The sequence below is a fragment of the Rhipicephalus microplus genome, chromosome X, assembly GCF_043290135.1.
Source record: "Rhipicephalus microplus isolate Deutch F79 chromosome X, USDA_Rmic, whole genome shotgun sequence".
Lineage (NCBI taxonomy): Eukaryota > Metazoa > Arthropoda > Arachnida > Ixodida > Ixodidae > Rhipicephalus > Rhipicephalus microplus.
This window is the reverse complement of record NC_134710.1, coordinates 216,413,516-216,441,141: the sequence shown is the minus strand read 5'-3', so window position 1 is coordinate 216,441,141 and position 27,626 is coordinate 216,413,516. Positions and strand designations below refer to the sequence as shown.

At 46.1% G+C, this 27,626-nt stretch overlaps 1 protein-coding gene across 1 annotated transcript in view; it reads right to left on the bottom strand.

The window, feature by feature from the left end:
- Positions 1-15,597, bottom strand: part of LOC119187471 (protein phosphatase 1 regulatory subunit 3E) — a 30,142-nt gene extending 14,545 nt beyond the window's left edge. Inside the window, exon 1 of the mRNA XM_037435585.2 lies at positions 15,006-15,597. Within this exon, the coding sequence (XP_037291482.2) occupies positions 15,006-15,342 (337 nt within the window). The 5' untranslated portion in view covers positions 15,343-15,597. The remainder of the gene's footprint in view (positions 1-15,005) is intronic.
- Between the last annotated feature and the right edge of the window lie 12,029 nt (positions 15,598-27,626).

Here is a 27,626-nt window from a genome sequence, read left to right as displayed (position 1 = left end):
AATAAACAAGCCAGCCGAGAGCCTGCAGTCGCCTTCACCAGGTCACACAGCGTGTCCCGCGTCACTTTTTTTCCCCTACTTAATTCTTGTAGCAAAAGACCAGAAAACTGGGCGATTTCATAGGAATTCCTCATAGAAAGTTATTCAACGAACACACCACTGTAGCAGCTTGAAGTATATAGCTGTGAAAATGCAGGAAAAAAAAAAAGTGGAGCCATTTATACTATGTAGCTGGATGAACAGCAAATCTGCAGAACACCACGCACGATCAGACAAAGGTACATTTATGCTGTTCATTCAATGATGCTATTGACGAAAGTCATGTCATTACTGCGATACACAATGATAGGATGGCTTACAATCATAGTTTACCGGCCAAAATTAAATCTACACACGACGGTTGTTGGGCGAGTCGGATTGGTATGACATTTTAAAGCAATCTCTTCAGGCACTAACTGAATGAAGCACTTTTTGTTGGGTTTTAATATGTCCACATCAAAGCGCCCCTAACCCACTCCGAGTTCGAAGACGAGACAGTGGTTCCTTTCTCGTCTTCACTACCCTTCCTACAGGCGACATCACCTCCTTGCCACTTATCGAACCTATCAGGATATCGCGCTTGTAGGCTACAAGCCGTCTCTGTGCGCGCAGTCAGAAACGTGCAAGAAATGAAATCAGTTCGTCGCGCACATGGAGGAAGGAATAAAGTGAGGAGAGGCCGTTACGTCCCATTTTGTGAAGCCGGAAGTAGCGAGGAGTAGAGGACTCCTCCTCGCAATGGTGGGCACGCTACGGCGGCTACGGCGACAAAGGGCGCCAGCGAGAGGGAGGCGAGCCGATTTCGGACGCGGCGGGTGGCACCGCCATCTGATGGACGAGCAGGAAAAGCGAAACTTTTGTGCTATGAGCAAACGTGCTCCGATACTCGCTTGCATAGCCCCTGTGTTTCATTCGCAGGCTCATTACAGTTCATATTGTGAATCTACAATAAACTTCTAGTTTTGCACATCGTGTTTAATCCGCTGAACGCAAGAGAGCAACGGCGCGAGTCGGGTCGGATAATCGCCTCGACAGGCTATTTTTTTCTGCAGATATGGTAAGTTCGGGGTAGGGAACATGATGAACAGTGAAATGTTATTTATTGGTCTCGCTATTTAGCCAGATGAAGCGCCTCCGAATCATTCTTTGCCATGCGTGTCACGATACGTGCGCACGAGTATCGTTCGCAGCAGAGCGGGTCAGCCGAACACGACCATATCGGGAAAAACAAAAAAACTTGGCCAAAGATGAGGTTACCACGCGCAAAACGTAAACAGGAAGCGATAATTCAAACAAAATATATCACCTTACTCTGTCAGGCACGTCTAATTCTTGACTCTGCAAGGTCCGGTGAAAACAGTGAACCACGTACTGCTTTCCTATAGTTGTGGCCGTCGTACACGAGAACTCATCACGACCAGCGCACAAAAAGCGGAAGAAAGTGCACGACACAAGCGCTGTGAAACAAGTGAAAGTTTAATAGAAGAAACGTGTCATATATATGCAAACATGGAGGCATACAAAACACCTTCCACCAAGCACGTAATAAAGTATGCTGTGGATACGAAATCTCAGCCTCTGTGAGAGCGGCTGAAGGCTGGCTTACGCATTTGTCTCTTGCAATAATGATTTCATATGCTTCAGCGATTTCACGCATGCGCTGTCTGCGCTTCATCAACAAAGCGGTTTTGTTAAACTCAGCTGCGCAGCCACACTGCCGGCAATGGAGGACCCCTGAGATCGCACGTTGACAGGTTGCGCATAGTTTCGGAGGTCATCACACCCCGCCGCGGTGGTCTAGTGGCTCAGAAGGTCACCTAGCCCGCGACGGCGAAACTGAGGGCGGCGACCTCCGAGGGCAAGGTTGCAGGCCATACATGACGACAAGAAGCCCCCAATGCACGACGCCATACAGCTGATAAGCTGTGAAAACGATGAAATTGTGACTGTCGACCTTAGTGTTCTTCTTGACGGACAGAAAGTGACAGCTTTAGTCGACACTGGTGCCGACTTCTCTATTATCAGTCAGGACCTCGCTGACAGCCTCAGAAAAGTGAAGACGCCGTGGACAGGCCGTCACATAAGAACGGCAGGGGGCCAGTTACTGATGCCCTCTGGAAGATGTACCGCAAGAATTGACATCAGAAGTTCTCCTTTCACTGCGTCGTTCGTCGTTATCGCCGCATGCCGCAGAGATGTAATTCTCGGCATGGACTTTTTACGGGAATATGGCGCCGTCATCAACATACCAGAGAGCTTGATTACGTTTTGCAACAGTTCGGGCTTACCTGATTCTCCAGAGGCGCGACCAAACCAACTGCGCATTAATGATGACGATGTGGTTCTCCCTCCTAGGACATGCACGCTTGTTTCGGTGGCCGCCGCTGCTCAGTTTGACGCCGAAGGAGTTGCAGACCAAATAAGCTCGCTGCTGCTCTCGCAGCACACGACCACCATTGCGCAGCAACAACGTGACGACGCTGAGTTGCTTGGCTTAATTACCTACTTGGATGGCAGATCTCGAAAGGCGCCAAGAGTTTTCGCAAGAGTGTTATCATCGTTTTGTTTACGGGGCGGAGTACTCTACAAAAGAAATTTTTCGTCGACGGGATCTGCCTATCTACTCGTCATCCCAGCAGCCCTTCGCACCGAAGTGCTGAAAGCATGCCACAACGAGGTTACCTCTGGCCCCTTGGGTTACACGAGAACGTTGGCCAGGGTACAGCAAAGGTATTACTGACCAAGACTAACCACAGCCGTGAAGAACCACGTTCGTACCTGTCTCGACTGCCAGCGACGCAAGTCACCACCAACTAAACCAGCTGGACTCCTGCAACCCGTACAGGTCCCAATGACTCCATTTCACCAGATTGGCATGGACATTTTGGGCCCGCTCCCTACTTCTACTGCAGGCAACCGATGGGTTATCGTCGCGACGTATTATCTGACTCGTTATGCCAAGACAAAGGCTATCCAGAGAGGTACAGCAGCGGGGGTGGCAAGATTTTTCATCGAGAATATTGTACTGAGGCATGGTGCACAAACCGTCGTAATCACAGGCAGAGGAACTGCATTTACGGCAGCTCTTTTGGACCATGTTTCGATGCTGAGTGGAACAACGCATCGTAAGACCACCGCCTACCTCCCGCAAACGAACGGGCTGACAGAGCGTCTAAACAAAACCATTGAAAACATGCTTTCGATGTACGTAGACGTTGAACACAAAAATTGGGATCAAAACTTGCCATACATAACGTTTGCACACAACACGGCCAAGCAAGAAACAACCCGCATGACACCGTTCCACCTCGTTCATGGACGGGAAGTACGAACCATGTTGGATGCAATGTTACCGCACGAAGGCGACGACATCGTCCCGGACGCCGACACGTTTACGGAACGCGCAGAAGAAGCTAGGCAACTTACACGTTTACGGATCAGCCAGCAGCAAGAGTACAATGCAGGCCGCTACAATGCTCACCGCAGAACAGTCGTCTACCAAACTGGCGACAAAGTATGGGTTTGGACGACCGTACGGAAACGAGAACTTTCCGAAAAGCTCTTAAGAAGATACTTTGGACCGTACCTAGTGCTGAGAAGACTGAGTGATGTCACGAAGGTTGTTCCCGACAGTTCGTATAGCACAAGGCGTCGCCAGACCATCCTGAACTCGTTCACGTAGTCCGTATGATGAAGCCTTACGTCAGCGAGTGATTGTGCGAGACTTTTCTTGAGAAAAACAAAAACTTAATTACAGACTTCGCATCAAGGCGATGCTCTTTGAGAGGGAGGCAAATGACGCGTGTCTACATGTGGACGAAAACGATAATGGGGGATTTAGTGGACACGAGGTAGAGGGCCTCTAGCTTCACTCGAGACCAAAGACGATCTTGTGGCTCAGCTGTTGAGAACACGCTGCTTTCATTGCCTCAAGGTGTACCTGTGTTTTATTCGCGTTGTACGGCGACAATATCAATCAATCAATCAATCAATCAATCACCCGAAGCTCTGTTCCCTCTTCTGGGACTACTAAATCAACTTGCCTCACTAGCAGCCCTAAAACTTGCATCGTGAGGCAAAACTAAACGGGCGCAAGCACGGGGAGACAACACGGCAGCGGTAGGCGATGGAGTCGGTATGTACCCGGGCATGTCGGTGGCGCATTTCGGAAGTGACGAAGGGGCGCTGCGTGACGCACGTGCACACTACGTATAGCGTATCAGCCAGGCCATATGTCTCCCAGTTATCATATAGTATATATACAGTATACATTGTATACGCAATACCTAAAGTAAAGTAACAGTAACTCTATCCTTTACCATTGTGCAGCGCTGTGGCGGTGGGAGCAATAACTAGTCTCCTCACCAGCGCAAAAGAGCGTTCGGCCGGCCGCACATCTTTTTTATTTAGCAGCCAGTTGCCGGCAACAGGCAACAGATCCAAGAGGTGAATAAATGTCTACTTCATTACAAAAGGGACACAAAGGGGAAATCACAGGACCAGTTTGGTGTAGTTATAAATTTGGTGTTGGGATTCAACATTCCAACCTTGTCGTTGCAACTCTTATCTTTTGTGTTTTCCAAAGTCTTGAACCACTTCCTAAGTCTGAGCACAGGAACGAAAGCTGTCCACGTAGGGAGAGAAAGCACAGGTCCTGCAAGGAAAGCCTTAGTCGAAGCACCTGCCATTTGATATAATACTAGCCCTTTGTGTTCATCCACTCAAACTAGATACAGTATAATAATAATTACTGAGGTTTAATATTCCGAAACTACAATATTGTTATGGAAAAGAAGAGACGCCGTATCGACGAGGCTGGGGATTAGATGTATTTAAAACAAGCGGTTATGGCGTGGCTTGCTTGCTTGCTTGTGGCTGGTTCACCAGCGATCGAGCTGAGACAACCCTTCGTCTTCCTCATCAGGCACACACGCGCGTCGCCCCCTATAATATCAATTTACATGCATGTAGCATAAACCCCGGCGGCACAAGCACCGTCTCGGCGCATCTAAATGTCAACGTCACTAGGAGAGTAGTAGAGCTTCAAGCGCGCAACATGTACAGTATCGGTAGCCTGTTGGGCACATGAAGGCGACGGGGTGGCAGGACCACTTTCATATGTTACAGGAGTATCCACACGAAGGACTCGGTATGGACCTGTGTAGCGAGTAAGCAGTTTTTCTGACAAGCCAACTTGACGGGTCGGAGACCAGAGCAGGACCAAAAAAACCGGGCGGAAAGTGTACGTCACGGTGTCATTGGTCATACAAACGCCGTTGATTCTCTTGAGAGGTCAGAAGGCGAGTACAGGTGATTTCGCGTGCGTGAGCGGCCCGAGTGATAGCGTCCATGGCATATTCACTGGTCGCTACTGCAGGGGACGGTATGACGGTGTCTAGAGGCAATGTTGGTTCTCGGCCAAACAGCAGAAAAAATTGCGAGTAACCAGCAGTGTCACGGCGCGAAGAATTGTAGGGAAATGTGACGTACGGCAACGCGAGATCCCAGTCGGTGTGGTTGGTATAGAAACATACTTAGCAAGCATGTCTGTAAGAGTTCGATTTAGACGGTCTGTGAGTCCATTGGTTTGCGGGTGGTATGACGCAGTCAGCTTGTGTCTCGTTTGACAGGACTGCAAGATGTCGGCTATGACTTTCGACAAAAAGGAGCGTCCACGGTCTGAAGCAGCTGCCGTGGGGCTCCGTGTTGCAAAATCACGTCCTTGAGGAGGAAGTCCGCGATATCTGTGGCGCAGCTTGTTGGAAAAGCTCGTGTGATGGCATAACGCGTGGCGTAATCGGTGGCCACGGCTATCCACTTGTTACCCGAGGAAGACCAAGGGGAAGGGCTAAGTAGGTCCAAGCCAACGCGGAAGAACGATTCTGACGGAATGTCAAGTGGTTGAAGGCGTCCAGCGAGAAGTGTCGATGGTGTTTTGCGGCGCTGACATTTCTCACAAGTCGCAACGTATCTTCTGATTGAGCGTGCAAGCCCTGGCCAAATGAAGCGTTGGCGTATTCGGTCGTAAGTGCGTGACACACCAAGGTGACCAGCAGTCGGAAGGTCATGAAGTTCATGTAGAACTTCCGAGCGAAGGTGTTTCGGAATGACAAGCAGCACGGCCGGTCCATCCGGCTCAAAATTTTGGCGGTATTAGACACCATCGTGAAGCACGAATGAGCGATGGGACTGACTGGAAGATGGTGATTCGAGGCGCTCAATGAGAGCACGCAAAGACGCATCATGGCGCTGCTCGTCTACGATGCATGTCATTTGCGAAAGGGAAAAGACGCACGGCTCTGTGTCGGTGTCAGGTATAGTGCTCGACTCAGCAACCGGGTAGCGGGACAGGCAGTCTGCGTCCTGATGTAGGCGTCGGGACTTGTACGCCACCGTGTAGGTATACTCTTGCAGTCGCAGAGCCCAGCGCCCGAGCCGGCCAGTAGGACCCTTCAGTGACGTAAGCCAACATAGCGCATGATGGTCAGTTATCACAGAGAAATTTGTACCATATAAATATGGGCGGAACTTTCAGACTGCCCAAACAAGAGCAAGGACATTCACGCTCTGCAATGGAATAGTTGCGCTCAGCAGCTGTGAGGAGGCGGCTAGCGTAGGCGACAACTCGGTCGTGTCCCTGTTGGCGTTGGGCTACGACGGCTCCGATTCCGTGACCACTAGCATCGGTTCGGACTTCCGTCGGAGCGGATGGGTCAAAGTGAGTCAATATAGGTGGAGTCGTCAGTAGCGTTATTAGGTGAGAAAAAGCAGCAGCTTGGTCGGTACCCCGCGTAAATGTGACGTCTTTCTTCAGAAGCTAAGTGAGGGGCCGAGCGATGGTTGCGAAATCTTTCACAAACCTTCTAAAATAGGAACAAAGTCCTACAAAACTCCGGACGTCTTTGACTGACTGAGGTACACAAAAACTGGTGACTGCAAGAATTTTCTCGGGGTCCGGCTGCACACCAGAGGCGTCGACAAGGTGACCCAACACTGTAATTTGCCGGCGTCCGAAGTGGCGCTTTGACGAGTTTAACTGAAAGCCTGCAGTGCAGAATATGTCGAGAATAGCTGACAAACGCTGAAGGTGGGTCTCAAATGTTGGGGAGTATACAACGCGACATCGTCAAGATAACAAGGACATGTTGACCATTTGAACCCTTGTAGCAGAGTCCATCATGCGCGCGAACATGGCTGGGGCGTTGCATATAGCCCAAACGGCATAACCTTGAACTGATATAGGCCGTCTGGAGTTACAAACGCATTGCGTCTCTCATAATCATATGGTGGTTTTGGGACGTTAAACCCCACATATCAATCAATCAGTTACAAACGCAGTCTTCTCTTGGTCTTTTTCGTCGACAGCAATCTGCCAGTAACCGGAACGAAGGTCTATTGAAGAAAAGTATCGAGCGCCGTGGAGACAATCGAGAGCGTCATCGATGCGGGATAAAGGGTAAACGTCCTTTTACGTGATTCTATTCAGATGGCGGTAATCCACGCAGAAGCGCCACGTGCCATCTTTCTTTTTAACGAGCACAATGGGGGCCGCCCAAGGGATCGAAGAGGGTTCAATAATTCCTTTGGCTAGCATCTTGGTTACTTCTTGTTGAACTACTTTACGCTCGGTGGCAGACTCCCGGTAGGGTCGCCGATGAATGGGATGAGAATCACCTGTGTTAATGCGGTGCTTGAAGAGTGATGTCTGGCCGAGTGGTCGGCTGTCGATGTCGAATATGTCACGGTATGAAGCCAGAAGGCGGCATAGCGCGGCTTCTGGCTTCTCAGGTATGAGGTCCGCGGCGATCATGAAGCGTAAGGTCGCATCGAGGCACGTGGCATCCTGCGAGTGACATGGGTGATCGGGACATATACGTCTGCCATAAAACAGGTGACGTGGTCGTCAATTTAGGGTCTTAGCGTGGCGACCGAAATTCTTTGAGGTAGCACTTGTTTTATGAAACCGAAATTGATAGCAGGTAAATATGTTCGGTTAGAGGCCATGGTTACGGCGGAGAGCAGGACAGTAATGTCACGCGCCATGAGAACATCGGGAATCGGCGTCACGATATAATCACCGTCGAGCACGGGAGAGGGTGTTGCCAATTCAATGAATGTTAGAGGTTTAGGTGGTATCCGGAAGAAGTCAGTGGTGCACAGGCTGTTCGGGAGTTCAGGGTGACAATCCAGGAGAAGAGGAAGTTCTAGGCAGAGAGTACCGGCGGCACAATCTATCAGGGCAGAGTGCGTCGATAGGAAGTCCATGCCGAAGATTGGCTCGCGAGGGCAATTTTCAAGCACCGTAAATAAAACGGGGACATGGCGTCCGGCATCGCTAACACGAACGGTACATATTCCAGTGATGGTCACAGTTCCACCATCAGCGACACGGAGGGCTTTAGTCACTGCAGGCGTGAGGACTTTTTTGAGTAGGGGACACAGCTGAGCACTCATTGGGGACACTTGAGCTCGGGTATCAACACCGTCAAAGAAAGACCGTCCACATACACCTCAATCAAGTTCGTATTAGTGGAGAGCGTCAACGGAAGAGTTGGATCAGTCGCGATTGATGCAGCACTACCTCCCGGAGCTGCATGGTCTAGTTTTCCGTTCGAGAGGAGCCATAGCTGACCGACGACAGATAGCCGCGCGGTTGGGGCGAAGGAAAACGGCGGCGTTGAGGTGAAGGCGAACGAGCGGTGGAGCGGCTGTTAGGGACGTCGGAAGAAGGGTACACACGACTGGGCAAATACCAACGGGAGTCCTCGTATGGGCGAGAAGAGGAAAATGGGCTCCAGTGTGAAGGCGTCCAAGTGCTGCGGCAGTAGCGGGAGATATGGCCAACTCGGTGGCCGCGGAAGCAGATCGGGTTGTCGACTGCAGTTCTCCATTCCGTCGCATTGCGGGATCGAGGAAGAAAATGTGAGTCACGGCGTGGTCAATTTATTGTCATTTGTCTGGAGGTGGGTCGGGAGACAGAGCAGGCCACAAGAAAACCGAGCTTCGCAATTGCCTGCCTCACGACGGCTTGAATAACGGAGACCGCCGGAGTCATTTGTGCGGCACCATGGTCGAGTGGAAGTGGAGGAAATAGTGCCGGACTTGATGCCTCAAGCTCCCGTCGAACTATACCTGTCACGCTGTTCTGCATGGGTGGTGTGGCACCGAGATCGGTGCAGGTTGATGTAACAGCCGTGTTTGGTAGCCGCGTAAATTGAGGTAGAACACGGCGACTTTTCGCCATTTCGAAGCGGCGGCATTCCTTTCTAATCATATCTACGGTCGTGACGTTGGTGTACACAAGCAAGTTGAAGGCGTCGTCCACGATGCCCTTGAGTATGTGGCCCACCTTGTCACTCTCTGTCATTTGCTCGTCCACTTTCCGGCACAACGCGAGCACATTCTCAGTTGAGACATACGACTCAGTTGAGGACTGCACACGAGTGGCGAGTTCTTTTCGCGCTTCCATTTGGCGACCGGACGGGTCCCCAAAAATGTCGCGTAGTCGCTCTTGAAGATATCCCAACTGGTGAGCTCGGTCTCATGGGCGTCGAACCAGGCACGTGGGGTGCCGTCCAAGCAAAATATTACGTTGGGGGGGCATCATGGTAGGGTCCCATCGGTGTGTCCGGCTAACACGCTCGTACATACGGAGCCAGTAATCAACGTCAAGCCCTGTTTGAGCGGAGAATGTACCGGGATCACGGGGGTAGGGCATCATCAGGTATGTAGTAGCTGGAGCTACAGATGGAGATGCTGACGAGTTGTCACTGGTAGCCATGGCCGGAGACTGAACGGTGCGGCCACTGCGAAGCTTCTTGGTGAAGACGGGGAACGTTCCACCTACACCAAATGTCATGGAAAAGAAGAGACGCCGTATCGACGAGGCTGGGGATTAGATGTATTTAAAACCAGCGGTAATGGCGCGTGACCGGTTTACCAGCGATCGAGCCGAGACGATTGCCCTTCGTCTTCCTCATCAGGCACACACGCGCGTCGCCCCCTAGAATATCAATATGCAAGCATGAAGCAATATATATATATATATATATATATATATATATATATATATATATATATATATATATATATATATATATATATATATTGTGAGGGACCGGTTCATTCAGCCAGGCTCGAGCTAAATCACACTGGTGATGATATTTACAGATGATGATGTACAGGTGATTATAACTAAAGAAAATGAAGAATCATTCGCTTGTCGCGCTCACACTAATTCCCCCGCACGGTGAAAGCAGCCGCCTGGTCGCTTGACAGTATTATAAAATGCGTCGCGCATAAGGCTTTAAACGAGATGCGTGCACTATCTCGGCCCCTCGGCAATGATGATCAGGATTAGTGCTAAGAGAATAAACGCGGTAATTGACAGGAGATGTCTGTTTAACCACCGTGTACGGCTCAATGAAACGACTGATGAATTCGTCGAAAATTCCGGGGACGTGCAGTGGAGTCCATAGAAGAACTTCGTCACCAGGAGAAAAACTCACAACACGGCGAGACGAGTCGTAGCGAGATTTTCGAGTGTCTTGAAAGAGGCCGGTGTTAACGCGGGGCCCGGTGACGGCAGTGTGCGAGACGAAATAAAAATTCTTCAGAGAAAGTAGCCGTCGATGGTGCAGGCGCCGAAAGGAAAGAGACATCCAGAGCGAAACTCGGCGAGCGACCATGGACGAGCAAAAATGGAGAAAAGCCGGTAGTGCGTTAAGCAGCCGTATTATAGGCGAATGTCACGAAGGGTAAAATTGCATCCCAGTTCATGTGGTTGGGGTGAATGTACATGGCGATCATGTCCGATAGGGTCCTATGAAAGCGTTCAGTCAATCCGTTTGTCTGCGGGTGGTAGCTAGAAGTGGTCTGGTGAACAGTGTTCGATGCACGCAAAACTTGCTCGACAATAGAAGAGAGAAAAACTTTGGCACGATCGCTCAGGACAATGCCTGGAGCTCCATGGCGCAAAAAATATGTGGCGAAGAAAGAAGTGGGCGACCTCAGTGGCAGTCTCAGATGGTATAGAAGCTGTTTCTGCGTAGCGGGTAAGGTGGTCGACGGCCGTGACAATCCAGCGGTTCGCATTGGATGATATAGGGAGAGGGCCATACAAGTCGATTCCAACGACTTGAAAATGGTCACAAAAATAGCGGTGTTGCCCTGGGTGATTTGCACGGTCGCAAAAGGTACTAGCAACCCTTTCCTTCTGCAAGCACGGTCGGATGGCGAAACGAGTGCAATTGTGTTGGAGAGACCGGCGCAGTAGACCGATACACCCGTCGTCGAGCTTCGAGGCTCTATGGTATCGTCTTTCACGAGAATCTTGCTCAGTATCGAAGAAATGTCTTCTGGCGTCAAATGCGAGAAGGGTGAGATTTCAATTTCGGCGGCGGCACAATGGATGACGGCGTCGTTGCGGGAGAGAAAATCCCATCCCAGGATGACATGCGAGCTGTGCACCCTGCTGTAGGATGAATACGATGCGAACTAGCGGTACACCGGGACAACCCAGAAATTGGCGTCGTCACTTTTCGAAGCAAGCGGCAAAGGTTATCGTCCATAACTGATACGGTAGCTCAAGTGTCAATAAGAGCAGATGCATGAAAACCATGCACAAGCACGTCAATGACATTAGATGGACGGCTCTGAGGGCTTTCACAATGCGATATCATCTCAGTCCTTGCCTCGGAGACTGCGACGACTAGTTTTCCCGCTCGTGAGCAGCTGAACTTCGCCACATGGGGGACGGGGAACGACGTCGTGGAGACTGTGACTTTAGAGGAGATGGAGCTAGGCGAGACGGCGGTGGCATAGACGGCGGTTCGTCGTGATAGGGACGGCTGATCTGGCCAGCAACAGGCGATGAGATAGGGAGCGTCTGTACGCGAGGGCAATAACGTGCTACGTGGCCGGCGTAACCGCAAGCAAAGCAGATGGGCCAGTTGTCGGATGTGCGTCACCAGTTAGCCGGGTAGGTCTTGTCCATGTCGGAAGAGCCGACGGACGGAACTGTGGCTGGAGAGGTTGCAGGGTGAACTGGAGCTGAGTCTGAGGGGTCGCGTCAACATACGTAGCCGGCATACCCGCTGCAAAGGACGGAGGTTGTGCGGCAAGCTTCGGCGCAAGTCAGTGGGGCGGGCGCTTGAACGACTGGAGGTGGCCTGGCGACCACTTGGGCGTAACTTGGGGGCGCAGGGGCCGGAAGTTGTTGTGAGTGGTACCCAGGCATGACCTCCGCTATTTCCTGCTCAATCGCTCGGCGGATGGGTGGAAGAATGGTGGTGGCCGCTTGTTGAACAGCCGATGGGTGGACAAAGGGCAGAAGAGAGAACTAGCGCGCGATTTCCTCACGTATGAAGGACTTGAGGTCTGCCAGCAGCGCCACCTGATCACAGCTCGCCTCCAAGCCAGCAAGCTCTGCATCTCGTGGTGTGGAGCGACGGGTCATCGAACGCTGCCGGCGGAGCTCCTCGTAGCTCTGGCACAGCGTGATGACCTCAGCCACTGTGCCTGGGTTTTTGGCAAGCAGCGTCGTGAAGGCATCATAGTCAATGCCTTTCATGACGTTCCGGATCTTGTCTGATTCGGACATGCTGTCGTTGGATTTCTTGCACAAGTCCAGGACATCTTCGATGTACCTGTTGAATGATTCATCGGCCTGCTGAGCCCGTTCGCGTAAGCGCTGCTCGGCTTGCAGCTTACGAACGGCAGGGCGGCCAGAAATGTTGGTGATAGCGGTCTTAAAATCGGACCAGTTTGCTAAATTGGACGCGTGGTTGTTGTACGACAAACTTGCAACGCCCGCAAGGTAGTACACCAAGTTTGTCAACTTGCCCTCCTCGTCCCATTTGTTGGAGACGCTCGCGCGCTCGTAAATGGCGAGCCAGTCCTCCACGTCAGTGCCATCGGCGCCCGTGAAGATGGGTGGATCGCGGATCCTGGGAACACCGGGACAAGGGGGCGACACGGGAGGAGGCGTTTGCTGAGAGGCGTCGTGGGACATGGTACATGGTAAATAGCACGGTACGTGATCGTAGTTCCAAGGGCATCGTAGCACTCTCCACCAATTTGTTAGGGCATTTATTAGCCGGCACACAGCGAGCATACAGTAACGGCCAAGCACGGACCCTCAGCGCGAGCAGCGTCCTTTTTTGGGTAGACCTTCGTAAGAATACTATGACAGTAAGGTCCCTGTATTCCAAGGAGAGGAGGCGGCCTCTCTCTCAATGACCAATGGACAGATGAGAAAGCTATGCCTCTGCTTCTAGGTGGATGGCTGGTCACTTCTGAAGCGCTATCTTCGTATGCGTCTTGAGCTGGAGGCCGCGCTATCTGAACATATTTAAGAATTCTCTATGATTTCTTCTTCATGCCAGCGTTGAGACAAGCAAAAAATTCCGCAAGTAACAATATAGACACTTCTTTAAGAAGCGCTGCCACCCAAATAAAAACAGGACAGTGCGTCGATCGCACTCTCATGACATATACGCGTTCTTTTTTTAACTTGGCACGAGTTAGCTGAAGTGGCCCATATACGTAAAAGACACACCAACTCAAATATCTGTCAAAGCCTCCTACAGATGAAAGGCAAGCAATGCGGAAGTGGCAAAACAAGGTGCGTGTTTATGCTACAGTAAGTATTCGTCTTAGTGCGAAAATATCACGAAGGAATACTAGCTTTTGAAAAACGCAACTTCGGGTTTATAATCGGAAAGACTGTCGGCGCCCCGGTTAAACCACAAGTGAAGCAGTGCATAGGCCCGGCATGGATGATAATGACTGGGCTTCACATGAAGTGAGAGAAGCGCAGAACAGAATTCTAGCTATTGCAGAAAGACTCAAAAACGCGGATGGAAAGAAATGGGACGTGTGAAGTGAACGATTATCTGTACCTCAAGTGCATGTTACAAAGAAATATGACTAAGAATTGGCAAACTAGCAAAGTGTTTTTGAAAGTGTAGATGGACAAGCAGCAGTGACCAAACAGAAAGTGAAGAATAAACAGCTTGCAAAAGGTGAAAACTGAAAAAATACCAGAAAATTTAGAAACACGGCCAGAAAAAAAAATCAGCAAACTGTGTACAATAACTGAACTAAAGCCATGCGTATCGAGGCCAGAGTTGGCTGCCAGAGAGCATGCAAGAAGCTACTACAGGGTCTGATACAACACAATTTCGGCAACGACCCGATCCATTGTCATGGAATCCGAAGACATTACAACCCCAGAAGATTTGCGCGAATACTGGTCAGCAGTCGGGATAGAGAGCAGACGTCCACATAAATAAAGCAAAAAGAAATCACGGAAGAAAGATAAAGCCGGAATCATTACAAGCGACGTTGATGGGAAACCTCAATGAAGTGGTGGCCACGTATAGGTGTTCTGTGACTGCATTCAAGAAGTGGCCAATGAAGTATTCACAAGCATAGAGAGCGATGTGGGGTTTAACGTCCAAAAACCACCATATGATTATGAGAGACGCCTTAGTGGGGGGCTCCGGAAATTTCGACTCCGGAGGTTCTTTAACGTGCACCCAAATATCAGCACACGGGCCTACAGTATTTTCGCCTCCGCCGAAAATGCAGCCGCCGCATCTGGAATTCGATCCCGCGACCAGCGGGTCAGTAGCCAAGTACCCTTGGCCACTAGACCACCGCGGTGGGGCTGTTGACAAGCATACTGAAGATGGGCGTGCCATACAGAAACACAGACCGCACGGTACACGCTATTCCGAGTGTTGACACGCTATTCAACGCAGGTCATTTTCCAAAGCTCGCTCTTGACTCACTCTGCGTGCACGACGTAGCACTGCTGCCAGGCGCGGTTAGTTGTTCAATGAATGAATGAATGAATGAATGAATGAATGAATGAATGAATGAATGAATGAATGAATGAATAAATGAATGGCCCAGAGGCTTAACAACAAGCTAATTGGAAAAGATGGACAGCGTTTTCTTACCGGCGGGAATCGGCTTCATGCTTAGCAGATCATCATCGCCCGAGTCCGACGACTCTCGTCTGAGGAAACCCGCTAAGAGCTTCATCTTGTGTTCCCAATGCTGCTCTTCAACCTCAGCGCACATGTGACACGAAGAAAGGTTTCTCGGTAAGTAGAGGTAAATGCTGTCCGCATCGGCAGCATTGAGGACATTTGCGAACTCGCGTAGCTCGCCTGCCGGGGAAGCACAGGTCCTCGACATTGCCGCCGGCTTTGCTTCCGGCGCTCCTATATCCGAATGTAGCAAACGTGCACGGGACTCTCCTTCATAGCTCGAGCAATGGGGACGCCGCAACATCCATCCGGGTAAGCAATTTCACAGCGCTCCTGCAGCGGTGAAATTGACGCGACTGACGCCTGTTGACGCCGCGGGCGAAGAAAAGCTTATCTTCGAGCGTGGTTCTCATTATATAGAGGTGACCTTGAATGCAGCGCTCAAGCTGTGCTTTCACTTTCCTCCTCCTGAAATATCTACACCTCTTGAACGGTAACTTGGTAACCTACAAGTTGCCACAAGCTTACAACACCGAAAGCTGGCAGACGCCAGCGCGATTTGACATCGTCTATGGATTGGTATGGAACAGTACACATGAAAGAAAAAAAAATCTCTATTGTAAAAGAAAGTTGTATTTACAAAATAATAAAAAACAAAACTAAAAAAGCTTGCGCACAACTACGGAAGTTTACTTTGCACTTTAAATGAGACAGCTAATTTAAAAAAAATGAGACTCGAATAATGACTCGGCGGCCCATTATGGCGGCATATTTAAACACTCTTCCGAACATGGCCTCTGACGTGTTCCTAAATTACGCATCTCACGTGCGTGCAGGGCGTTATGCTACACACTATGTAAGCAAGATTGCGGATCGTTAACGCAAATGCGTACTTGCACGTAGATAAACGTGCACGTACTTACACAGGTGGCCAAAGATCCCCGGTCGTGCTGCCATAGGATTATTTAAAGGGGCCCTGAAACACTTTTTCTAGTAACCATGAAATGAATTCATGGAAGAGCTTATTGCCTCACGAATTCAACGCCGCAAATTTTTTAAGAATCCGTCCTGTGCGGGTGGAGTTACAAAGGCTTGTCACCTCTTCTCTCGTCCCGACGAAAGCGCTGGAAGCTAAGCAGGGAGGGATCGCAGGGTCCCAGAAAAACGTCACACACATCTCGTGACCTAGAGCACTTTTTTTCTTCGAATGCGTGGCTTTTTCAGTGCGATCGCGTGCGCACGCGTGGACAAGTAGCGGCCTCCCGCGGCGATCTCTGTAAGGAGCGAGCGTGCCATGTTCAAATCAGGCAATGGCTGATAGATGGGTCGTTGACGTGGGATTTTTGGGCATATAACGTGTTTGTCGAGAGAACGCAATTTTTAGCTCACTTTGATAATTTATTGTGAATTCCAGGCGGCGTGCTGTGCTACAATATTTAGCTCGCGTGTTGTCGGGAGCCTCTACTATTGATCGGCGGCGTTTTCTGACCATGCTCAAAAAGTGTTGCAGGGCCCCTTTAATAGTGGCTTAAGAAACTTTTTATTACCCCTGTACGTACGTTACTACGTAAGTGTATTCAACTACTTGAACGTCACTCACTCAGAGAGAGAGAGAGAGATGCTTATTTACAGAAAGGAAGAGTATGATATAACCTGCTTCACGACACCGGAGGAGGAGAAGGGGGAAAAATAGGCTTGTGTGAATATTCGAATGCTTCCAATATTCGAACGAATAGTTGAGTATTAGAATTCGCTTCGAATTTAAATTACCGAGTATTTTCGAAGTATTCGCAACGAACGAATAGGTATATATTAGTTCGCATGTCACCGCCTGTAAAAGTGGTTTCAATGCAATTTAGTAATGCTAAACAGTGAAAACACCTTTTTAAAAAACTTGCTTTGCCGTGAAGCTCTTTTTCAAATTTAAAGGGGCCCTGCAACATTTACTGAGCATGGTCAGAAAACGCTGCCGATCGGTAGTTGAGGCTACCGAGAACACGCAAGGCAAATATTGTAGCCCAGCCCGTAGCCTGTAATTCACAATAAATTTCCAAAGCTAAAATTGCTTTCTTTCCTCTGCAAATGACACTACAAGCTGAAAAATCACTTGTCACAGCCAAGAAGGAATTTACGGTTCTTGTAACAGGCATTGGCCGATTTGAGTATGGCGCGCTCGTCGTTGCCGGGATCGCCACTTGTCCACGAGTACGTGCGCGATCGCACTGAAAAACCACGTATTTGAAGAAAAAAAAAATGAGGCACTCAAGGTCACGAGATGCGTGTGAAGTATTTTCTTTCGCCGTGTCATTCCTCCCTGCTTAGTTTCCAGCTATTTTGTCAGGACGAGAAGAAAAATGCAATTGCAGCATGTGACATATTTTTGGAACTCCGCTCGTACTGGACCGATTCTAGAAACTTTGCGGCGGTAAATTTGTGAGGCAACAAGCATGGTTACTGGCTCCATGGCTACTTGAAAAAGTGTTGCAGGGCCCCTTTAGAGGAGCATGTTACCCTCAAATCAATTCTTAATTTTATTAGGCTTGTTATGACAGCTTATATAATCCAAGTATAATAAATTTTTAAACATTAAGTATTTTACAGGTTATCACTCACATCCTACCGAACTACTACTCAAGGTTGTTTCGACTTCCTTTGAACTAAAAAAAAGAAGGCATTTGCATAGAGCCCCTATTTCAATTAGAAAAATATTGTGCAAGTTAGGTCGTGACAAATATTCCATTTTTTTATATGTCATACATACCATTCGAATTCAATTCTAAATTATTCAATCAAAATCACTATCCAATTCGAACCAAAAATTCACTATTCGCACAAGCCTAGAAAAAAAGTAATGAATGATGATGGTAAGTTAGGGAGGTGAGTATATAGAGTCCCGTCAAGTTGGTGCAGTGCTACAGCAGTGCATCCAGTCCATTGGCTTGTAGAAAAGCTGTGACTGTTCTTGCAATCACAGTTGCACTGATGGCGTCAGGCCAAAGGCACAGCACAACCTCATCAGTTAGTGGCCCATGGTGGAGAAAATCAATTGCTGTTATTCATGTGTGTGTGCTAGGCAGGTAAAAAACATGTGTTCACTGTCAAAAAATATGCTAGTACTGTCAAGTGTTTTTGGCACTTGATAGTGATCACAGTTTGGACTGGTGTCACTGCAGCAGATGATTTGTGCATAACGTCTTGTTAAGGCCAAACCAAGACGAATCCGGTAAATCATACTTCCAATGTGTCATTTTAATTTATGTGACATGCCAAACTTCATTTTCATATCCCATTCGTGAATTCGCCGGTGTCGTCACTCTGGTTTGTTCCTGAGCTATAACAATAAAAAAAAATCTGCGGTCCAATTTCTACATTCTTGACTGTTTAGTCACCATGGGTGACTTATAGTAGCATAGTGGCCTTGAAACAGGATGATATTTGATGGTTCAGATTTTTACTATAGCACAGGCTGGCACTGTTTTTGATAGATGTCCACCATTGCACAAGATTGGGCCCAATGAGTAGCTGGTTGCTACAGCACAGGATGGGCCCATATAATGGTAGTGAATTTTGCATTGTCTAGCCTCTATGGCGAAAGATGGGCTTTCAAGACTGGTAGTGGAAAGACAGCTGGATACCATGATTCACCACTGTAGTTCTCTAGTTAGACGATGAGCTGGCACCATGCTCGTGAATGCCTTGCTAAGCCAAGTCTCCAACGTGCCAGCTGGAGAGGCATCCTCACTTAGTGAAAACCACATCATCAACCACTGCTTTACCAACTTGACGGAATGCACTGACTTCTTTGGCTCTGGAGTATGTCCACACTTGACAAGATTCAATGCACATGTTGGAATACATGTAAAGCGAAGATTTAATGAAGCGGTTAATTAACATTTTTTGACCCATTGTCAGACACTGCTCAACAATGCAACACGGCCACAGCAGTCTGTGGTCAGGCACTGCTTGACAAGGTCTTTCACAGTCGATTCGTGCATGCGGTTTCTCACTACGTTACGTGGCATCCGTAAAAGTGTAAGTAAACTTCTTTTACTTGAGTGTAGAGACTTTTAGTTTGGGACCAAAATGGATGGAATGTGGTAAAAGAATTCCGACCACAACAGGTTAATGTCACTGAACAAAGCCAGCAAAATAACAGGATACGTGAAGGAGGCAGATGGAAACACCACTGGTTAGTGTCTTAAAACTGACTGGTATGCATACAGTTGTCATTATTTCTATTTTATGTAGCATGTAATTTTATGCAGTGTTTATGTTTATGCTTTGCAAAAATCAGTGCTTTAAAATCATGCAACCTCAACGTATTTAGACTGTACTGTTCACAAGCTTATCTGACATGCACAAGTTTTTTTAAAGCACATCGAAATGCTCCCGTAACAATGTTACGAGGACAAAAACAAGTTTTGCTGTTAAAGAATGGCGATAAAATCTTCATGTAGAAGGAAGCATAATGCGAGATATGGTGCTGTTTGTTTAATTCCAGCATCTGCATCCTAATGTGAACTAGTGCACAACATACACATGCTCTTGCAGATGAACATTTTGCTGTGGTTTACTCTTGGGTTATTATTATATTTAAAGGCTTAGTTATTCCCAACTTTTCATGTCTAACTTATGTTCAAAGTACAAGACAACCCTCATTTATTTGAGCTCAGCCTGCAGGTTTGTATTTGAGATGATCTGCAAACAAGAAACAGAGGTTTTTGCCCCTAGTTGCGAACACACGATTTTTACTAGCAAAAATGCTTTCTCCCCCTCCCCCTTTTTTAACAACCTTGTGAAGTATCTCTAGTTGAAGTCAAGTCGCAGAATGAAGATGTCTGTGCATGTAAGCACTGCCCAATTCACCGAAGCACTATATAGTAACGCTTATGCAGCATCTGCATGCAGCATGAGTGTCCATAAAACCACGGTCTTCAAACCTTCAGCAGGTTCGAGTTCACAGCAAGAGCAGCCAAATGGGTCGGCTGAGTTGGGTAGCCGAGTTGGTTCATATGGTTACCCTCAAAACCAAGCGATTCTCATAGCTAGGGACATCCATACCATGTGTTGCATGTGCCTTTCCGATTTCATAACTTCTACAACCGGGTTGTAGAATGTACTGAAATTAAATATTGTATTAGAACATTTGATTTGTAAGCCCCAAGACATGAATGTTTCTAAGAATGAAAAGACATTTTTTTACATCAATAAAAAAAACTAAAACATCATTATATTCAAGGTTTCGACAAAAGTGCATAATTTTTTTACTGTCACAAATGAATACATCAATTCATACACTTTGTTGTGATATGAACACGCAATATTTAAAGGCAATTATGAAGAAGAGTGTACCTTAGGGCTCTTTTTTAAAGAAGCGATGGAAGTACTAAAGGTGAACAGAATATAATAAATTATAAATGATCACTATATGTAAAACAGTTTCAGTAACTTGTGCATCTAGTTTTCTTACAATATATCATTTAGGTTTTTGCTATTGCACACATCTTGTCAAATTTCTTGTACTTTTTAAACAGTTAATTATCTAATCTAACCCCGTGCATGCCAAGCTGTTATCTCAAATTCAGACCAAAAATGTGAAAATTTCTTCATTCTGGATCCCTCGTGCCTTTGTGTTTTAATTTTTCCATGAAAACAAACTTGCTTTCACTGCCCAATAGGGGGTGTGCTGCCACCTACTAAGGCACAGAAAAATACCGAAATGAAGCCAACTTATCCATGACAGAGAGAGAAAAGTGAAAATACTGTCAACAAGCATGGCTGCTTTACCACACAACGTGTGTATCAGGGCACCTCAATCATGGAGGGTTGAAAACACTAAACTACAAATCACACATATATCTGGCACAAGATTTCATAAAATGTCCCACACGTGATCACGGTAGAGGTGTCTGCACACTTTTTTTTTTCTGAAGAACTAAAGCTGAGTGCACCATTCTGTATGTCACTTTTTGGAAAGAAAGACATAAAATTATTGCACCGCACAATTTTGACAGCTAGCCTTTGAGCCAGTAATTGCATTATGAAGCAACAATAGCTTCAAAAACAATTTTTATTTGTGTTTGGGCCTCCTTCAGCATGTTGGCATGATTGTGCGACATTTCAAATCTGCACTTATAAATTAGTAAGAGATGCTTCAGTGAGTGAAAGCCAAATCCGGGCATCTGTTGGTGTTGTCAACACTAACATAGAGCATGTCCTCAATTACAAAATAGCCTTGTGTAAACAGATTTTCAAAAAGAGCTGAATGCTCCAATGGTCCACTAAAAGGTCTCCTAATGATTATAAAGGCTCGCCATGCTGAAACCTGGCTAAAAAAATGTGGTAAACTATAGACATGCGCATTAAAGGGGCCCTGCAAAGCTTTTTTGTCTGCTTTCTGTAGCACTGGAGTTTGTGTAGGGCTGAATGCTGAGATAAATGCAAGAATAATTATCAAAATTGGTACACGATGATGGAACTTATTAGTAGAGACACGATTATAGGCCAATGCCTGTTTTGTTTCTTAGGTTCCTATCGTGCCATTCTGATATATGAGCATGAATTAGGGGCTAAGAAGTTTTATTGTGTTTTTATAGTGCCTATAAATGCCTATTTTTGGTGTTGGTGCCTAAATGCCTATAATTGCCTATAAATGCATATTTTTCAAATAGGCACCTATGTGAGCTCTATTTAAGCCTAAATTTTGTTTTTCAGCGCAGTTTGAAACCGTTATTCGCACAAAAAGAAGAACATTGATATTTCCAAGCACTACGAGGTTCAAGAAAGTCCTCTATTTTTTCAATTTCTATCAACTTCCGCAAAAGAATTGCTAACCGCAGTGAAATGGCACTTGCTGGCCCCCATATGCCACAGAGCTCACATGGTGCGAGCGATTGGAGGAGGAGGAGTGCAAAAGACACTCTTTCTGCAGCCCTAAGTTGAAAGACATCTCAGCGTCTGCAGGGGAATGAGGGGAGAGAGTGAAGGATGCGATAAGGAAATAAGAGTGGCGTATGTCTATGACCGAAGACGTGGCGACTGTTTTCTACAGACAGCTGTGCAGTGTCCTGAAGAAACTGAAGGATTGCCCTGAAAACCTGGGTGTTGCGGTGGCTAAGAAACAGCAGGTATTTTTGTGAAGTCGGGGGTAGGTGGAGAACGAATGAAAAATCATGAATGGCCATTCATGAAATGCTCATGTTGATTCAGTAGTTGCGAAGGCCACCAAATCATTATACTTTATAGAGCAAAGCCTGAGACATGCACCGGCATGTTTACAATCAACGGTGTATTTCACACATTCACCCTATTCCTGAATACACTTGCACCACATGGGATACCTTGGCATATGTATTTAAGTGAAAAACATGAAAAACATACAAAACACAGCTGCAAACTTTGTCCTATGTTATTTCTAAAAAATGAAAGCTGTACCAATATAAAAAATGAACAAGGATAGAATTTACTGTGGCTAAAGCTCCTATGAATGGCCTAGTAGATGACCTAGAAAACTGGATGACCTAGAACAATGTAGTCAAAGAAATAATTTAGCGATTCACGGGCTTGATGAACCAAGCAATGAAACTTCTCAGGATCTTAAAGAGAGAGTAAAAAATTTGTTCCACAGTAAACTATCTGTTTCTGTGGTGAATATAGAAAGATGTCATCGAATTGGAAAACCGAATGTTAACCATGCCAGACCTATCATGCTTGGATTACTCGACTAGCATAAAAAAATGGCCATTTTGAGGTCTTCCTTCAAGTTGAAGGGTACAGCTGTTTCAATATCGGAAGATTTCTCACTCAGAGTTCCAGAGATTCGAAAGGAGCTTTGGAACAGGTCTACTCAAGAAAGAAGTAATGGCTCAAAAGTAAAAGTTCTCCACAATAAATTGAGTGTAGACGACGTTTTTTTCTGCTGAAATGAAAGCAAAGGTGCACGTGTTCAAGTAAAGAAAAAATCAAAATTGACATTGTACGCCAAAGCCGCAAGAGCCTAATATACTTAACGCGAACTGCCGAAGTGTTGTCAACAAAGTCACTGAACTAGAGGGAATGCTGACGACCCATAACCATGAAATAGTTGTTCTTACAGAGACATAGTTAAATGATTCCATAAAAAATAGTGAGTTTGTTCTTTGTGGATACAGCATGCACAGGAAAGATCGAGGGAGCAAAGGTGGGCATGTGGCTTTGCTATACAAAGGGTGTCTTAAGATGCTGACGATGCCAGACATACCTAACATTAAGGGCATATTTTGTAAAGCTTATCATGGCTCTGTCAGATATGTACTGGGGGCGCTTTACTGACCACCTAATCCCTCCCCTGATTTCTTTGTTCATTTGCAAAGTTACCCGATTGATCATGGAAAGCCAGGTGATCGACTAAATCTTGGCGTAGACTTCAATATACCAAATGTGGATTGGCCAACCTTCACACTGAATTTTTTTAATGATAAGCTACAGGAAGGGCTGTTTGACATAATTTTTCTTACGATCTACAGCAAGTGGTCGAGGGTTTCACAAGAATACATGGCAACTGCTGCTCTATTCTCGAACTCTTTTTTTTTTTAGTGGATCTATTATGGGGCAAGCGAAATGCGAAGTACTGCCTGGAATTTCCGATCACTCCGCTGTGTTGTTAACCCTTTCGGGCATCTCTGTGAATAAATCTGTTGATGTCACTACTGTGCCGAACTTCTCGAGCGCAGATGATGTTGCCATATTAGATATGCTTTCGTTTAGTTTTGACTCGCTTTAGGGCAGTAGTGCAGATATACATATTGTTTGGAACCAATTTAAAGATCTTTTTAATGATTGCATAAATCACTTTGTTCCTTTTTTGTTAAAGAAAAGGCAAATCTCCCCAGATTTCTCGTGACACTTTGCAATTAAATAGACGATTAAAATGCCTGAAGGTGAAAAGAGGTACTGCAAGAGATTTAGACATTTTACTTGTGAAAAGTTCCTAGCTTTTTTCGGAGCTAAAAATGAAAATCTCATCAGACAAGCAATGCTACTTAGGGGAGAAACTTTTGGAATTTACCTCTTCATCACTTGAAAAATTCTGGAGGCTCGTTTCTCCTAGTAAACAAATTAATGATGCTTTTATTGTAAATAGGGTATTGAGTAATAAGCAGCTTATCATAAACTATCATCCTATCTCGCTGATTTCAACATCATGTAAGATTCTGGAGCATATAATACATAACCATATTAGTGAATTCCTTTCAAAAAATAAAATATTGTCATGCAGTCAACATGGTTTCAGAAAAGGGTTCTCGACATGCACTCAGCTAGTAACTACAATACACGATTTCTCTCTTGTGATAAATTCAGGTAAGCATGCAATCTTCATGGACTTTCCAAAAGCCTTTGACAAGGTTTCCCACAAAAAGCTATCCCACAAACTTCATGTCACTATGGGTAATACTAAAATTGTTACTTGGCTTACTGCGTATTTTTAAAACCGACAACAGTATATTTCTTTTAAAACTAGGCCTCTCAGATACTTCCTGTTGACTCTGGCGTTCCGCAGGGTTCAGTACTCGGGCAACTTTTGATTCTTATTTTTATAAATGATATTGATAATGACATCCCTGTGAAAATTAAAGTTAATGCAGATGACTGTGTAATGTATTCAGAAATTGATACCATCAGCGACCAGATACGACTGAATAAAGTCTTTAATAGAATAGTGAAATGGTGTAATGATTGGCAGATGGCCATTAACTCTGACAAAACAGTTTTTATGAAAATTTCACACAAGCGTAGCAATCTACATTTCCTGTATTCGGCACACAATGTCTTGCTCTCGGAAGTTGACCACTTATATCTTGGTATTTGGATTTGTAATGATCTCAAATGGAACACATAAAAGGTATGTATAATTCTGCCCATCAATTTCTTTCTTGGGCTTTGAGAGTCACAACTACCAATGTTCGTTTTCTTGCATTTAATGCAATTGTGCGGCTTCTATAAGATTATGCATCCATAATCTGGTATTCTTTCACGAAAAAAGACACTGATAAAGTAGAAGGCCTTCAAAAGCGGGCGGTTCAATATATATAAACACCTTTTGACACACTTCGATCACAGCCTTGCTAAAAAGAGCTAATCTACCAATCTTGACACAAAAAAATCGCGTTCTCAAATTAAAATTTCTCTATCAACTTATTAAGGGACACTACAGCGTTGATATTGCTGAGATCATTTCTTTTTCTACAGGTTATGCTAAAAGCAGAGAAATGCACGAACAATCACCCCCTTCACTACTCGCAACAACTGGTTCAAGTACTCATTTTTTCCTAGGGTCATAAATGAATGGAATCAACCGTCCAACGATGTGGTGTTGTAGCCATCCCTGAATTTGTTCATGTCTCATATTGTGTAACTGGCTTATTTTCCTTTTCATTGAGTTAATAGCTGTAGTTGATGCATTGTTTCAGTTATACATGAAGCATATATCTGTATAGACTTTCTATGCATGTAGTTTGTTCTTCATCGTTTTTGTTAGCCCTACTAGTTGTATCAAATATTTGTATCCCATCCTGCGAAAATCCCTTAATGGGGCTACAGTATTTGTAAATAAGTAATGTCAAACCTTTCATGGTAAAACTCGCATTCGAAAATGAATGTACCTACACAGTCCTTTTTGCGCAATGGGTTTAAGATTTAAGGTTTTAAGGTTTTAGAATGCTGTATAAGATCTGATGTCTACGTTCAGTTTTTGTTGTATTCATGACTGAATTAAATGGCTTATAAAGAGAACAAGTGTGCTGTGTCAATGAAGGCGTGTTTTCTTAGACATTGTAACATCTGCTGCAGTGCCTTCGAGTAAAAAATGCGATGTAACCGCGGCTTTTGTTTTGTTTGTAATTTACTTCTTTAAAAACCTTTTTGTAGGTGACATAGGAGTTGTAGTTAGACACTAGAAGTTCTTGGGTTGTACCACAGTGATTTTTTAAATTGGTTCACTACGAACCACGAAACATTCAATGCGGAGAGGCAAGCTTGAATCCCTTGCTTCTCGCCCCATGTAGCCCTCGCGAGCCTAATTCCTTCACTGCTCTCTTCAGTATCGAGGCTGGAAGATCACATGATGAATATGCACCAAGATTATCATGCGCAAGCAAGGTTACGCGTACATCACATGCCCCAGCCTACTCGTGCACGTACGCCATCGATGTTGTGTCGTTTCAGCGTTCTCTGTCATGTATTACCAGTTTCTGTGGGACGGATCAGTCAGTGCGCGTACTTTTTAAGAGGCTGGCATGGATCATGTATCCTGACTGCGATACACGACGTTGCTCTGTTGAAACTGCGGTCAGAGACGACACACTAAAAACATGCTAAGTGTTTTCAGGGTTGGTGAGGGCACGACGCAGGAACGACGAGAAGACGAATGAGAGCGAAATGGCGTAGTAGTAGAAGCAGTCCTAGTAGCAGTAGTAGTGGTAGTAGTGGTGGTAGTAAGTGTGCTTTTACGTGAAAAAAACAATATGATTATGAGGAATGCTGTAGTAGAGGGCTCCAGAAATTTTGACCATCAGGTGTTGTTTAACGTGCACTGACATCGTGAAGTACGCAGGCATCTACCTTTCTGCCTCCATCTAGATGCGACCACCATGGCCGGAATCGAACCCGTGACAGTCGGGTCAGGAACAGAGCAGCCTAGCCAATAAAGCGGACGCGAAACGAGGGCCGATTAGTATATAGTATCTCGAGGCCATTGAAAACAAAAATGAAAATAATAACAAGCTGACATTCCGTTTGCGTGTTTTATTATTTTTCTCAGCTTTCATTCATTATATTCATTTGGAAAGGGCAAAATGATATGAAGCAGCTAGCCCAAACCAAAGTACTTTTCTGAGTAGTATTGACTCATCTTGTGCCCTTTCTGCACTCTGTCTTCGTTTCTTTGGCTGTTTATCTCGACCAAAGTACTCCTCATTCATACTACACAACAGAACACAAAAATTACACATGCGACGTAGCATGTCACATGCAACTCTCTTATTGAGGTACCGTTTAAGCCCTGCCGGAGTGGTCTAGTGGCTAAGGTACTCGACTGCTGACCCGCAGGTTGAAGGATCAAATCCCGGCTGCAACGGCTGCAACGGCTGCATTTCCGATGGAAGCGGAAATGTAGGCCCGTGTGCTCAGATTTGGGTGCAAGTTAAAGAACCCCAGGTGGTCGAAGTTCACTACGGCGTCTCTCATATTCATATGGTAGTTTGGGGACATTAGGCCCCTCATACAATCAAGGTGCAGTTTTAAATGCAGGGTATGATAAAAAGACTGGACATTTTACCTCTGTTTTTCTTGATATAGCTAGCATTTAACCAAGTTATGATGAAGAGTGTATGGTGAGCGATGTCAGAGCACTAATGCCAACGTAAAGTAGTGACGTGAAAGCAGGACCATTCCTTGGTGTATGTCACTTCCTCCATTTTGCAGTGCGCACTTGCGAGAAGGGCAAGTGATAATCAGTAGAAATTTAGTATTTTTCCACGACATGTATCGTTACAGATCTTAATAGGCATTATGGCGAGGGCCCAATGCATCCATTACGCTTGTCAGCTCGAA